Source organism: Mastigoproctus giganteus, chromosome 1, assembly GCF_048544385.1.
Source record: "Mastigoproctus giganteus isolate SK-2022 chromosome 1, ASM4854438v1, whole genome shotgun sequence".
Taxonomy (NCBI): Eukaryota; Metazoa; Arthropoda; class Arachnida; order Uropygi; family Thelyphonidae; genus Mastigoproctus; species Mastigoproctus giganteus.
In genome coordinates, this window is record NC_143575.1 from 40,987,270 (window position 1) to 41,001,179 (window position 13,910).

Consider the following 13,910-nt stretch of genomic DNA (forward strand, 5'->3'; position numbering starts at 1 on the left):
TATGTTTAGTATCAAAAGTTTAGTTTTACTCTAGAAAACTGTAAAAGGACATTGGCCTGTTCTTCTATGCATAAAACTCAATTCAATATGTGTACGTGTCAAAACTTCAAAATCGAGTTTGTCGCTGAAGATTATTTTGGCGGTTCTGCAGTGATTTAAAAATGAAATCAAGTATGACTGAAATTCCGAGGGAAAGAGGCACATGACGCTCTGACCACCTTCACGAAAGTGGTCAGAGCGTCATATGTCACATATTCTGTCCTTTTTATGATCTTAAAACTTTCTACATTCTTCAAGGGAAAAGATTTAGAGAGGTACCAAGTTCCAATACAAATTTTGTTTTTGATTTTAGTAACCAAATGTAACTGAAAACAAAAGCATTTTAGAAAATAAAACTTGAACAAAATTTTTCACCATTTTTTTAGATATATTATTTATAGTAACCGCATACAAGATAACTGTAATGTAACTTTAGGAAATTAGAAGTTATCTCTTGTATTTTTATGTCTATGACACAGAAATAACATTTTCGAAAAATAAACATGAAAATACTGTATAACAGCATTCATCATCTTTAGTACGCTCTATTATAGACAGCAATACAATGTATAAGGAATGAACGAAAGAGGAACACATTTTGAAGCATCATAAATTTTTTTATGTGGGAGTTAATAATTTCTTTTATCAATTACAAACAGATGCTTCATCTATTGATTATATTTTGACATAATGCAGATGCACTTCTGAAAAGCAAATGCAAGAGAATGAAAATTTCTAAAGTCCTCTTCAATCGAGGCTCTACTTATCCGATCTCGAACAATAATTTTTATTTTTATTGTTCAGCCAGTCTCTGAAGTGGCATCTATGACCTCTGTCAATCATTACTGGTCCACTGAAAAGTCCTGTTTGCTCAAGATTATGTAAAAACTGCTGCTACCAGCTCTTACATTACATCTCATGGCTCACCAACTACCACACGTTCATTCTGAAATAGAAGTAATGGATTAGCAGTTACTGTTTCACTCTCTGTCACTAATAGAATTTTATTACCTTCGAAGCTAACTGAATTTGTTATCACCTATCTGGACATCACTCTGTCCAGATAGGTCACTCTCACTCTGTTCGTACTGTACTTCGTGTCCTTTTGTCTCTATGAGGAACACTTCCATATGTCCTACAATTATTAACTTTTATGCTTTCCAGAAACACCTTCCAAGGCTCTAAGCCATACTTACAGGTAGAGAAACCCTTTCACTACAATTATGCTCCCTTTATTACATGATAGAGAAGACCTTTTGAGTAATGCAGACAATCCGAAGCTCATCGTCAAAATCTCACAGCATCACTCTTTTCCAATCATCACTAAAAGAATCCATATCGCCCACATTCACCTAGCAGAATACCTCGCCCAATGCTATTATGTAAATCCGATAAGTTCACAATGAAATACCATCGTTCCACAAATCTCCATAGGCACATAGTGTAACTTCTGCAATTTTCCATTTTTAACTCAATTTGAAGAGTCTACATTATTCAATGAATTCGTCACTGTCTCGCTTTGATAGAAATGTTCTTTATTTAATAAGATTAGCAGATAAATATTTCTCTTTATAATAATTCTTAATTGTGTTACACAAAGTGCTTTCATATGTTCCTTTTCTCTTTGTATCCCTTAAGTATTACAGCCCGTTTTCCTTCCCTTCTAAAGGCTATTGGGAGCAAGCTTCATCTTGTGATCCACTTAATCATGTATCTTTATGTCTATATTACTTTAAACTTCTATTTCTTACCTTAAAAGGCGCTGTTTTGCAAGTCTATTCCCCATATTGAAACAATAAAGATTCGTTTATTTTGGAGGGAGCAGACTTCATCATGCAAAATAATAAACACGTATGTGCGCCAGACTCCAGCCAGCTAATTCAAAGTACAAAAAGCTAACAGGAAACCTACGGATGGTCCGAAGTCTAGAAAATATAACAGACGTGCGAAGTACGATTATTGCAGTTTGGCTTCTTGAATTCTGTTCACAGAATTTGATTAAAAGGATATACTCCAGTTCGATTTTCTATATCGCATCATCCCTGTTTTTTTATGAAGGAATTTTTTGTATAATGGAAGTACGCGATCAACTCTACGACACACACACGGAAATTTATCTGTCAAACTGAAAATTAACAACCAAACAGGCTTCAGTAATAATCGCAATGAATCTGTCTGTAGAGATAGTAAATGTAGGTAATAAACTTCGTTGTCTAAATACCAGCCTGGTGTCTTTTTTTTTAAAATAATTATTTATTTCAATTATCACAGAAGCATTGTAAATATCTTAGCAAATAGCGAATGATAGCTTCTATCAGTTGAAATACAGAATGTTCCTTATCTACGCCAAACAGGAACTGTCCCGCGTTATGTTTACTTATAGTAAATTCTCTTTTTAATAAGCAATAAAATAATTAAAAGCCTTAGTGGTTGCTGATTTATGCTAGTATACTAAACTTGTGCAAAAATCCTTATGAATTTGAAGTGTTAATTTTTTGGGTGTAGAGGAAGCTGGGGTTTGTAGAGGAAGTAGAAGTTGGGGTTTGTTTCAGTCACGAAATATTAGAATTTAGTTTGTTTTTATTATGTAAACTCCAAACATGAGAGGTATTAGAACCTATAGTACTTAGTACCGTGCTTGGGTTGGAGGTTGAGAAGACGAAAGAAGATATTTGTTGACATTGGACTTGAACTTCTGTAGACAGTAATTTTCAGGAAATACGTATGAAGGAAGTTTGTTCCTGGAAACGGCTGTTGAATGAATAAACGAGGAAAATGAAATTTTGGTTCTGTGAGTTTGAAGTTGGACAGTAAATGGATGTTGGCTGGTGGCTCCACGTGTTCGGCCTGTTTTGAAAGAGAGAGCGGGAATTATAGAAGCCAATTCAGAAGAACAGTGCCCATGGAAGTATCTGTAGAAGAGGCATGCAGCAGAAACAGTACGTCTATGTGACAGCGAGTGGAGAGACTCTGTTAGAGATGAAACATTAATTAACCTAACTGCCCTCTTCTGAATGGAATCAAGAAGGCTGAGAGAGGTTTTGGGGACACCACCCCAGATGTGGGAACAATATTCCATGGTAGGACGGATTTGCGATTTATACAGAGTGAGCAGCTGTTTGGAAGAAAAGTAACGCTGAGAGCGAAAGAGAAAACCAAGTTTTTTAGATGCAGAGGAAGCAATATTTGTAATGTGCTTGTGCCAAGACAGATTAGAAGTCAGGGTAATCCCCAAAAGAGATACATCATTTTGCTTGGAAATCGGAGTGTCACCAAGATAAGCATAGGAGCAGAAGAATCCTTTTTGCGAGATATAAGACAGGACTGAGTTTTAGAAGGGTTGAAATCAACTAAGTTGTCTTTGCCCCACTGGAGAATTACCTGAAGATCGGCATTTAAGGAATTGGTAGCAGACTTTCAAGAAGTTGAAGCTGATTGAGCAGGGCAAGGTTTCTCAAAACGGAAAGTGGAATGCAATGTGCTATCATCGGCAAAACTATGGATAGGATTTCCAGTCAATGGAAGAAGGTCATTAATATACAAGAGGAAAAGAGTGGGGGAAAGAACTGACCTTGGGGGACACTGGCATTAGTGGAGAAGTTAGAAGACAGAGAGCCATCAACCATCACCCTCAGTGAGCGATCAGAGAGAAAACTGGATAACCAAATACAAAAAACAGTTGGCAAACCATAAGATGGAAGCTTGTTTAGAAGACCTTTATGCCAAACACGATCGAAAGCCTTTTAGATGTCAAGAGCAACTACTTGTGTTTCACCGAACCTTTCCATTGAATTAGTCCATAAACGGGTAACATAAGCCAGAATATCACCAGTGGATCGACACTGACGGAATCCATACTGGCGATCGTCGATCAGACGGAAGGTTTCTAGGTAGTTGAGAGTTGGCGGTTAATTGATTTCTCCATTATTTTAGAAAGAGTAGACGTAATTGCATGGGACGATAATTGGATGGGAGGGATTTGTCGCCCTTTTTAGGAACTGGCTGGATATGAGCAAATTTCCAAGCAGAAGGAAAAACGCCTTTGGAATAAGAAAGTGAAAAAAGGCGGAAAAGAATAGGAGTAAGTTCAGGAGCACAGGTTTTGAGAACCAGTGGAGAAATACCATCGGGACCTGGAGCTCTCTTAGCATCAAGATTCATCAAAATCCTTCTGACATCCTTTTGACGGAAGTCCACAGGAAGCATTGAATGGAGCATGTTGGGAATGATGGGAGGTGTTTTACCAAGATCATTAATACATGAGTTGGAAGAAAAATGGGATGCTAGCAGGTCAGCTTTATCCTTGGCTGAAGTGACAACAGAACCATCTGGTTTGACAGAGGTGGAAGCAGAGATGGGCAAAAGTTGCGGCCAATAGCATTGGCAAGAGACCAGAATGCTCGGCTACCATTAGGGCAAGAAGCAAGTTTTCTACTCTTAGCCTGTTTAAACTCTGACAATTGTAAAACATTGATAACTGTTTTACAATTGTTGCGAGCTTTGGTGTAGGCAGAAAATGAAACTGAAGAATTAGAAACAAGCCAATTACGATATGCAACGTTCTTCTCTTGAACAGTCTTAGCACATTTATTGGAAAACCAAGGTTTAGATAAAGGACGAGATTTTAAAGTGGAGTGTGGGATAAAGGATTCCATTCCTGCAAGAATAATTTCACTGACACGATCTGAGCAAATGTTGACATCAGAATTTTTTAAACAGTAATCCGACTAAGGAAAAGAAGAAAAGAAATCTGTCAGGTCATCCCATTTTGCATTCTTGTAGTACCAAACAACACGAAGTTTGGAACAGCCATGAGATAAAGGCTCCATTGGAGAAGAGACAATCACCAAGTTGTGATCTGAAGTGCCTAAAAGACCTCTCACTTCGACCGTGTACTTAGAAGGGTTATTTGTGAGAAAAAGATCAAGCGTGTTGGCTGTATGATTAGGATTGTCCGGTATTCTTGTAGGTAAATGAACAATCTGTGCTAGGTCATTAGTAATTGCAAAAGCCTCAGCATCTCGACCAGCTGGGTCGGTGTGACTGGAAAACGGAAGCCAGCTATAGTTGTGAACATTAAAATCACCAAGGGCAATTACCTCACTGTTAGGAAAGTTGGACTGGAGAAAGTCAAGTTGCAAAGAGAGGAAGTCAAAGAGCTCCAAGTGATTAGTGGAGTTGGGAGAACAGTAGAGACAACAGATAAATCTGACACAATGAGGTAGAGAGATTTTAAGCCAGAGAAGATCAAAAAGAGGAGATTCCAAATTACCAAGTCTCTGACAGGGAATATCAGAACGGACATATGCACAAGAACCACCTTTGGGGCGAAAGGAATCATACAACGAATAATTTGGGCATCTGAGATGAGAGTAGTTGAATCAACCGATAACTGAGATTCTGTCAGAAAAATCATGGGGTTTGACAGACTGCAAGTGGAAATGGACATCATTGAGACCACGTATATTCGTGAAATGAATTAGGAAGTGCTTGGGAGGTTAGGATCTTTTCGAAGATAAGCTTGCTCTATTAGTTTGACAATTCATGGTGTATTCAATAGTAAGAAAAGTGAGTGGGACATGCTGTATGAAGTAATGAAATTTTTAGGTATGGCGTACACATGGTTAGAATATACCCAGATCCTTGACATAACGTGGCCTCGGCAATGCTCCCCCCCGCATACACACTACTCGGACTCCCTCCAGTCACTATCTGGCAGAGTAGAGGTAGCAAGATTATACACTAGCTGATCCGGAAGCCTCCTAGAGAGTTACTAATAGGTTCGGTCCGGTGTACTAACTAGCGGCCGGCCTGCGAACACCGTTTTAGAGCTGTACCCTCGAAATGTAAGGAATATTGGATCTCGCCACGATGTTCGTCATAACCTCAAAAGTCATCAATTATACTGCATGATGGAAGAGATGGGGAAGGGTTGACTGGAACTTAGCTCTAGAGACTAAACATGGGTTCTACCACTTCAAGCCTCCAATAAGCAAAGTGGTGGTATTGCACCGGTTGATGAGAGTCATCTACCACCTAGTACTGCCTGGTGACATAGAGGGGGCGGCATTCCTCCATGTGGTGTAGGCGCCACACCTCGACCCCTGCTCACGTTGGTTCACACCTGGGTGGTCCCCCACCATGCACTTGTGCATGGAGGTTATACCCAGGATTACTAACAGTCCCACCATCGTGAAGGTGCAAGCAGAGGATTTGGCTGTCACAGACCGTCCGGACTTCGCCGAAATTGGGTCCACTTGACTTGAATGTCACCCGAATATCAGTTCCATCAGCGTTTTAGACTCCCTGGTTGCAAGTACAGCTTGTCTGGCATATCTGAGGGAATGTCTGTGACAACCTCAAGGAACTAACAGGCATCACTTCACCCTTTCCGTATTTCTTGGGAGCTCACAGCATGTACTAACAAAAGTAAAGAAATGTTCTCTTTTCTAGAAATTAAGATAATAAACTTAAGTAAACCATATTATGTGTTTGTGTGCAGGAGATGAAGATGTGTTTGTTCTGGAGGGACTGAATTAACCTGGCTTACTCCTACTCCATCTGATTATGATTTCTACTGATTAGCATTATATCCCAATTTGTCTGAAACGTAAAATAATGAACCAATGTATACTACCCACCATGACTTATGGAAGTGAAACTTGGGCACTCACCAAAAGAATGGAAGAGAAGCTAAGAACTACACAGCGAAGAATGGAACGAATTATATTGGGAATCAGACAGTTAGATAAGAAGAGAAACACGTGGATTAGGCAGCAAACTCAAGTAAAGGACATTCTTATCAAAACTAAAGAACTAAAATGGTCTTGGGCAGGACACATAGCTCGAAGACATGATGACAGACAGACGGCCTAAGAGAATAACAGAATGGTACCTAAGAGGAGCTAGAAGAAAACCTGGAAGACAACGATGGAGATGGACAGATGAAATTCATGAGTTTGTGGGTAGTAAATGGATGGCCATTGCACAAAACAGAAGCAACTGGAAAGTTGCTGGAGAGGCTTTCATCCTGCATTGGATTGAAAATGGCTGATGATGATGATTAGTATTAAAGTAGTTTACACGTATTTAACCCAATAGACAAAAGTAAAATACTATGAACGGTTCCCACAATATATTTTATAACAATATAATGATTATCATCACTAAGAGGTGAATATTAATATTAAAATAATTATTTAATTATTATATCCGATAGATATATTAGAGCAAATTTTTAGAGTACACAAAATTAAATAAAAAATAAAGTTCCAAATTAATTTTATAGTTAATTTGTAAATATTTTTATTAAATATTACATAAATAATTAATTAAAAATAATTGGAAATTAGTTTACCTAGGTGGCGCAATAGCGAAACTTTAGGCATAGTTTTATTGAAGAGTTTTATTTTTTAATTTTTATTTGTTTTATTCATATAATGAGCTTTAAAATTTCCGTATAATAGTTTTAATATTTAAAAGGCACTCGCATTTTCTAATTTTTGAGGGAAAAATCATTCTGGAAACTTTTTCGATGTACGAATGTTTATCTGCTTAAATCCACGTATTTAGATTACGTAAATAAATCTTAAATAAATATCCGCTTATAAAGGCTCAAATATAGTTTAATAGTTAATTTTTAAACATTATTTGGTAGGTAAACAAAAGGGGAAAGAACAGCTGATGGAACTATTTGTGCACGCGTATGCAGTAATGCGTTAATGCTCTTGAACTGTATTTTCACTCCACAAAAATCTTTTTAATTATTGAACTTTTTGAAATTATTTAAATGTTTGCGACTGTCTCAGTATGAGTGGGAAACTTCTATCAAGTATTGTAGTTACTTCTTAACCGAGGTCAAACAGGAAAAGTCATTTAGAAGTTAAATTAGATTCATTAAATATTCATGATGACAGTGAGCAAATATGAGATCTGTCATGGCCGGATTTGAAACTTTTTGAATTGCTTGCAGCAGTTTTTAAACACCAAATGAAGGCTAATTGTTTTTATTAATAATATAATTAAATATTAATTTATGTTTGTAATTAATGTACGCATTTATTTGTATAGCATTTCTGCTCACTGCGCCTGTTTTAATTTTAATTTTTATTTTTAAATCATCGCGAGTGAATACATCTCCTTTATACACCGCAAGAGGGCACTACGGGTGAGTCCACTCTACATTTCATACAAGAGGTTTTAAAACAAACTCTGAACAGATATTAATAAATTCATATTAACTTCTCTGTAATTAAATGGGTACAGCAATGACTTTGTTTTATGTTTTAGCTGTTCAACACGCAAGGTTGCTCAATCATCTCTTGTTTAAGAACAAAGGAAAAGCGACAAATGCTGTTCATTTTCAGCCAGAGAAAGAAATTGCATCTTCTCACGTTATTCTACTTATAGGTAAGAGATCCTCTTTTATGCTGATCAATGTGCAATGTAGCTGTAACGGTATTAACTCTACTCTCTAACGGGTTCTGTTAATTAATGCCATTGTAGGCAGACAGCTGTTCATTATAAAGAAACGGCCCCTTTGGCCGTTTCTTTATAATGAACAGCTATCTTTCGATATCTTTCAGTTATTTCTCTTTCTTCACTTAAATAAACCAAAAACGAGCTCATGGTAGATATTTCCACGAATCTGATTTGTTTTATTATAATTCTGAACCTCTGTTTTTGTGTTTTTAGTTGTGGTCTGTCATGTGTTCCCCTCACAATGGGAAAATTGCTAGCATTCTTTAACTCTCTAAAATGGTTTTCGCCCAGGTAGAATTTCTGTCTGCACGTAACAAAACGGTTGGTTTGACACAGCATTTCTTAGACTATGATTTAGCTGAACTAATCTTGAACAATACACAAACAAGCTTGAATCGCTGTATGGCCCTCATATTCATAATTATCCTCTTTTCCATCTCTGCCTAGATGGATGTCGAGTTCTGGTGCTCCAAATTTAAAGCGTTAGAGAGAAATAATTGCACACAATGATAAAAGGACGGGCATTCCATTATTCCAACTTGATTATATAAAACACAAAAGTAAAAAAGTTCACGTTTGTCTTTCATTCGCTATTTTGATGGAAAAGAGGTCCTTCCGATGGAAGTTAAAATAGGAAAATAAGTAATTATTCATAGCTAAGATACGTGATAATTTTCCATGTATGTGTTCAATTCTGACAGAGACGATGGTAAAAAAAAAGAAGAATAAAAAAGTCTATCCAGTTGCATTCAAAAGGAGCATTATGAGACATCACCAAACTAAACCGCAGTAAGCTAGAATAATAGAAAAATCCTTGGATTCAGCCTGCGACCTTGTACAATGAAAATGCGTATATTTTTTCCGGTTTGCTAAGGTGCAGCGAAGGATGAAATGCGTTAACCACACATTGGCCCGATGATATACAAGAACGCAAATACAACGTATTGGCAGAAACAGTTCATTATATACCAAAAGTGCAGAATAACTGTTAACATTTCAGATAAAGTAATAATTCTTCTTCAGTACAAATATCAACGTTTACAGCAAAAAAAAAAGAAAAGAAAGAAAAAAAAAAGATACATCTGGATTACTGTATACAAGCCTGTAAACCCGATTTCAGAAAAGACACAGACCTAATGGGACTAGTCAGAAAAAAGCGACATTGGGTCTAGTGAGAAAGCGTAGCACCATTAAAATTGTTGAATTCCATTTGAATTATTATTATTTTTATTTATTTATTTATTTATTTATTTATTTATTTATTTTTGTAGGCGCAAGGCAGAATGCCAAAAGGAAAAGATTTTTATTTTTAGTATTTTTCTTTTACTTTTAGACGAATCAGCGACTTAGACCATATTGTAGTGTATATATTGTCTGTAAATTGTGTGTGCTTTGTGGTTGATCTGTTGTTTGCTGGACGAAAAACTCAAGCTCCTGGAAGCAAAACCATTCTTCACCCGCTTGAGACCGACTAACTCAGCCACGTTGTGAAAAAGACCCATAAAAATGCTCACGTCATCGATAGGATTCGAAGTTAAGTGTTCTCCACCCGCTGTGGAGAAGACAGTGATTATACCAACTGTGCTTCCTACGATAGACCTGATGAGGGCTGTGGATGTATTAGTTGTAAAGTTTGGTATACATACCATTGGGTGATGAGTGGGATATCAGATATAAAAGATATTCGGATAATAAAGATTGTATGAAAACTTATATGAAATAAATAAACAAAATTGATCATTTAAATATCCAATCATTCCATTAGAATAATATGAAAAGAGAATTTCCAGATCTAGACTATATTAGATTAACAGTACTTTTCTTAAAAACTAACGAAAAAACACTTAGATTCATTAATGAATTTCATTTACGTATTTATAATTAGTTAATTTAAATAATTAATTATTTAATAGTTTACTGATTAATAATTGTCATAAAGTGAAATCTTTCTGAATATTTTCTTGACCTATATTTTACTGATAATTTTATTTATAAATATGTATCATTTAAACTGAATTAATAAAAAAGAAAATTTGTTTTAAATTTTATTTATTTATAACTTAAAACCGGATGTTACGTTAGTCGATATAAAGAAATTTTTTATGTTCAAAAATGTCTCTGTCCATTCATCTCATAATTATTTATTTGTATTTTTTTTATATATATATATTATCTCTGTATATTATCAGTGCCGGATTAAGGCACGGGCTAACAGGGCCCTTATCCGGGGCGCTATTCTTTAAGGGGCGCCAAAAACAAGAACACTGAAGAAAAAAAATCTATATCCTTAGTAAAGGGTGCCGAAAAATCTTTCTGCACGGGGTGCGGATATCCAAAAATAACTACTGTATTTCGGCTGACTTCATCAACGAAGAAATGTGAAGAAATCTCTGCGGTACGCAACGTTTTTAGCCGACCGGGCTAGCCGAGTGGGTAAAAGTACCTGCCCGGCAACCCAAAGGTCGCGGGTTCGATTCCCGCCTCGGGCTTGGATCACTGTACTGCAAAAACCTTTGGAGGTGCAATATGGCCACAGAAGCCGATGCGCCAACAACTACCAAATCAAAAAAAAAAAAAAAAAAAAAAAGCAACGTTTTTACGGTAGACTTGTTCTTTGGCCTTGACCCCGGGGTTAAAAAACGTACAGCTGATTCAGTATATATAAAAAAAGAATTCTTTATGTCACACAAAGAGTAAAAACGATCAGATATCCACGAATTTAAAACTACGAGCATGCGAACGTGCGAGCCCAGTAATTTTCGCAGTCGTTGTTCTACTTCCGGCGATACCTACGTGTGTGCTGGCATTAATGGAATACTATAAACTAAGTTAGCTAAACTTGTACTGCAACTGTGCTGTTTCTGGCCACATCACCAACTGCCGGGGCTTTAGCGATTTAGTCTGCGTGACTTTCACAGTTCCTACACTTGGATAGGCGCCATTTGTGATTGTGAATAGGCAGAATGAATTGTGGTACTTTCATAGGCATGGGCCATGCAGTCTTAAAAAGGCAGCGAATTACACACACTTCTTAAATTCACACAGTCATGAAGTACAAGACAAACAACCAATTTAAAATTATCTTATTAAATTATTTTAATTATTAATTGGCTATCATAGTAAAATGACCCTTTAATTCAGAATAATAAAAAACGCCCTTTAATTCAAAATAATAAAAAATACCCTTTAATTCAAAACTAGACAAAGATTTTTGACTGGTTTTTAATTTATAACATTTTTGTATTTCCATAAACCACAATAGTAAAGGAACGGTGGCGACATCTATAGGACTAAACACACCGAACAAATTTAATATTATTCAAAATTGCTTCTAAATAAAGAATTATAAATATATTTTACGTTATATTTTATAAATAAACTACAAATTTATTTTATAATTTTAAATAATAAAATTTATTTAGCATATCGATAATTATTATTAAATTTTATCTATTCTATTGATAATAAAATATTATTTAAAAAATATTATCATCAAAATATTGATGATAAAAAAAAAAGCAGGTTAAGTTTTTCTAGTCTTGTTTAGATGGGAAGGATTTTTGTGGACTGAGTTTTTGGTCCCGGCAGAGATTTCTTGGTTTTATTATTGAAAAATTGCGTTTTTTTTTTTTTTTTTTTTACCTTCAACAAAAGAGCCAAACCGACCTAGAATACATGGGCATACAGACATATATTGAACTCATGCCCTTAGTTGCCTTGGGACAAATGAGACACACAGCGTAGTTATATGACGCTAGCCCAGCAGTAGAAGCATAGATTCCAGAGATATTTCAGCAGTCTCATGATTGGAATTGGCATATTAAAGCTCCTCCTATTTGAAGTTTGTTGCTAACCATGCACTAAATTTGCTAAATTAAAGCGTAGTTACAAAGGCGCCCTCTATCCAAAAATAACCACTGTAATCACAATCTGAGTATTCTTTTAAACCAGTGGTTTTCAATCGGGGTACCACGGGGTAACATTTTTTTTAATAATATATATACAGAGAGAGAGAGAGAGAGAGAGAGAGAGAATCGGATCTAACAGGTACAAAATTTAGTAGGGGTGCCACCAAATAAAATAAATTAATCAAGGGTGCCATTATTAAAAAAAAATCGAAAACCACAGTTTTAAACTATATTTCATATCCTTGTTACAACAAGGATATGAAATATAGTTCATTATATTATCTGTGCAGCTTAAATACTGCTGGCCTCAGAAATAGGTGAAAGACAAGACAGTCCTGCAAACGTCTTATTTCTCTAGGTCTTATCTCTCTAGGCCTTACAACTTTATCTATATTATAACTTTGAATTTCTCTCTTTTTAACTTACGTTGTAACTTCGCGCGACTTGCTCTTACAAATTATAGCTATGTGGCTAGTCATACAGCGCTTGCGTGAGCTGCTAACGAGTTCAACATCACTTTAGAACAGCTGAGAAGTAAAAATAAATAAAAACGTCCATAGTGCGTACAGCTGAAAAAATGTATGATTAACCTTTTTTACCTTAACCTTATGGTTAAACAGCAACATACTAACGTGCAATGGATTTAATTCCTTACAACGAAGTTTTTTTTTTTCTCGCTATTATAACTAGTCACACAGCTCGTTAGGTGCATGACTAAAGTAGAGGAAAATTAAAAGCAGTTCAAGGTCACTTACTTGGCTTCCCACTCCGTAATAACACTATGGAAAGAAGGCCTAGTGAGTGATCTTGAACTTCACGTTGTTTATCTCTCTGCTACAGTTATAATGGCGGCACAAATGAAACTTGATCTTTGTTATTAAGTGATCGAATTTCTCCACCGTGCATTGTTATAATCAACTTGAGTTCAGTCATGAAAATCGATAAAGACTGCACGTACCTCGCTATGGTTATACTTAAGAATAGTTCTTTTTTTATCTTTCAATACGAAGGTATTTTTTTCTGAAGCACGTTTTTTGATGTTCTCTCTGATACTGTATTCGGCATGCATTTAAAATCGGCATTATAGCACATGACAACATTTTTTGTGACTTTTGTTTATAGTCATTTGTTTACATTTAATAAATTGATCTGTCATTTACATTTTCTCACTAGTACCACCCACTATTTATGACTAGTTCCCACTAGACATAAATGTAAAATGAACTCAGTTGTAAGCAATAGCCGAGTGGTCACCGCGAAGGTGCATAAGTACACGTGCTTTGAATGACCGGGGTTCAAAGCCCTGACTGCTCAATACGGGGCTGTTTCTTGTGAACTCCTCTGATCGTGTGGTCGTCCCGGAGTATAAACCGAAAATTTATTTATTTACAGATCCAAAATTTCTCAACCACTAGGTATACCTCTCTAAAATTCGGCTCCCTTAATTTGCTGTACTTGTTTTGTATTCACTTCCAATAACCT

The 13,910-nt window shown here is 36.0% G+C and overlaps 1 protein-coding gene across 1 annotated transcript in view; it reads left to right on the forward strand.

Moving 5' to 3' along the window:
* LOC150090735 (uncharacterized) overlaps window positions 1–13,910 on the forward strand; it is a 187,738-nt gene that overhangs the window by 80,824 nt on the left and 93,004 nt on the right. Inside the window, exon 3 of the mRNA XM_090370920.1 lies at window positions 8,329–8,448. Coding sequence (XP_090227046.1) covers window positions 8,329–8,448 — 120 coding nt within the window. The remainder of the gene's footprint in view (window positions 1–8,328; window positions 8,449–13,910) is intronic.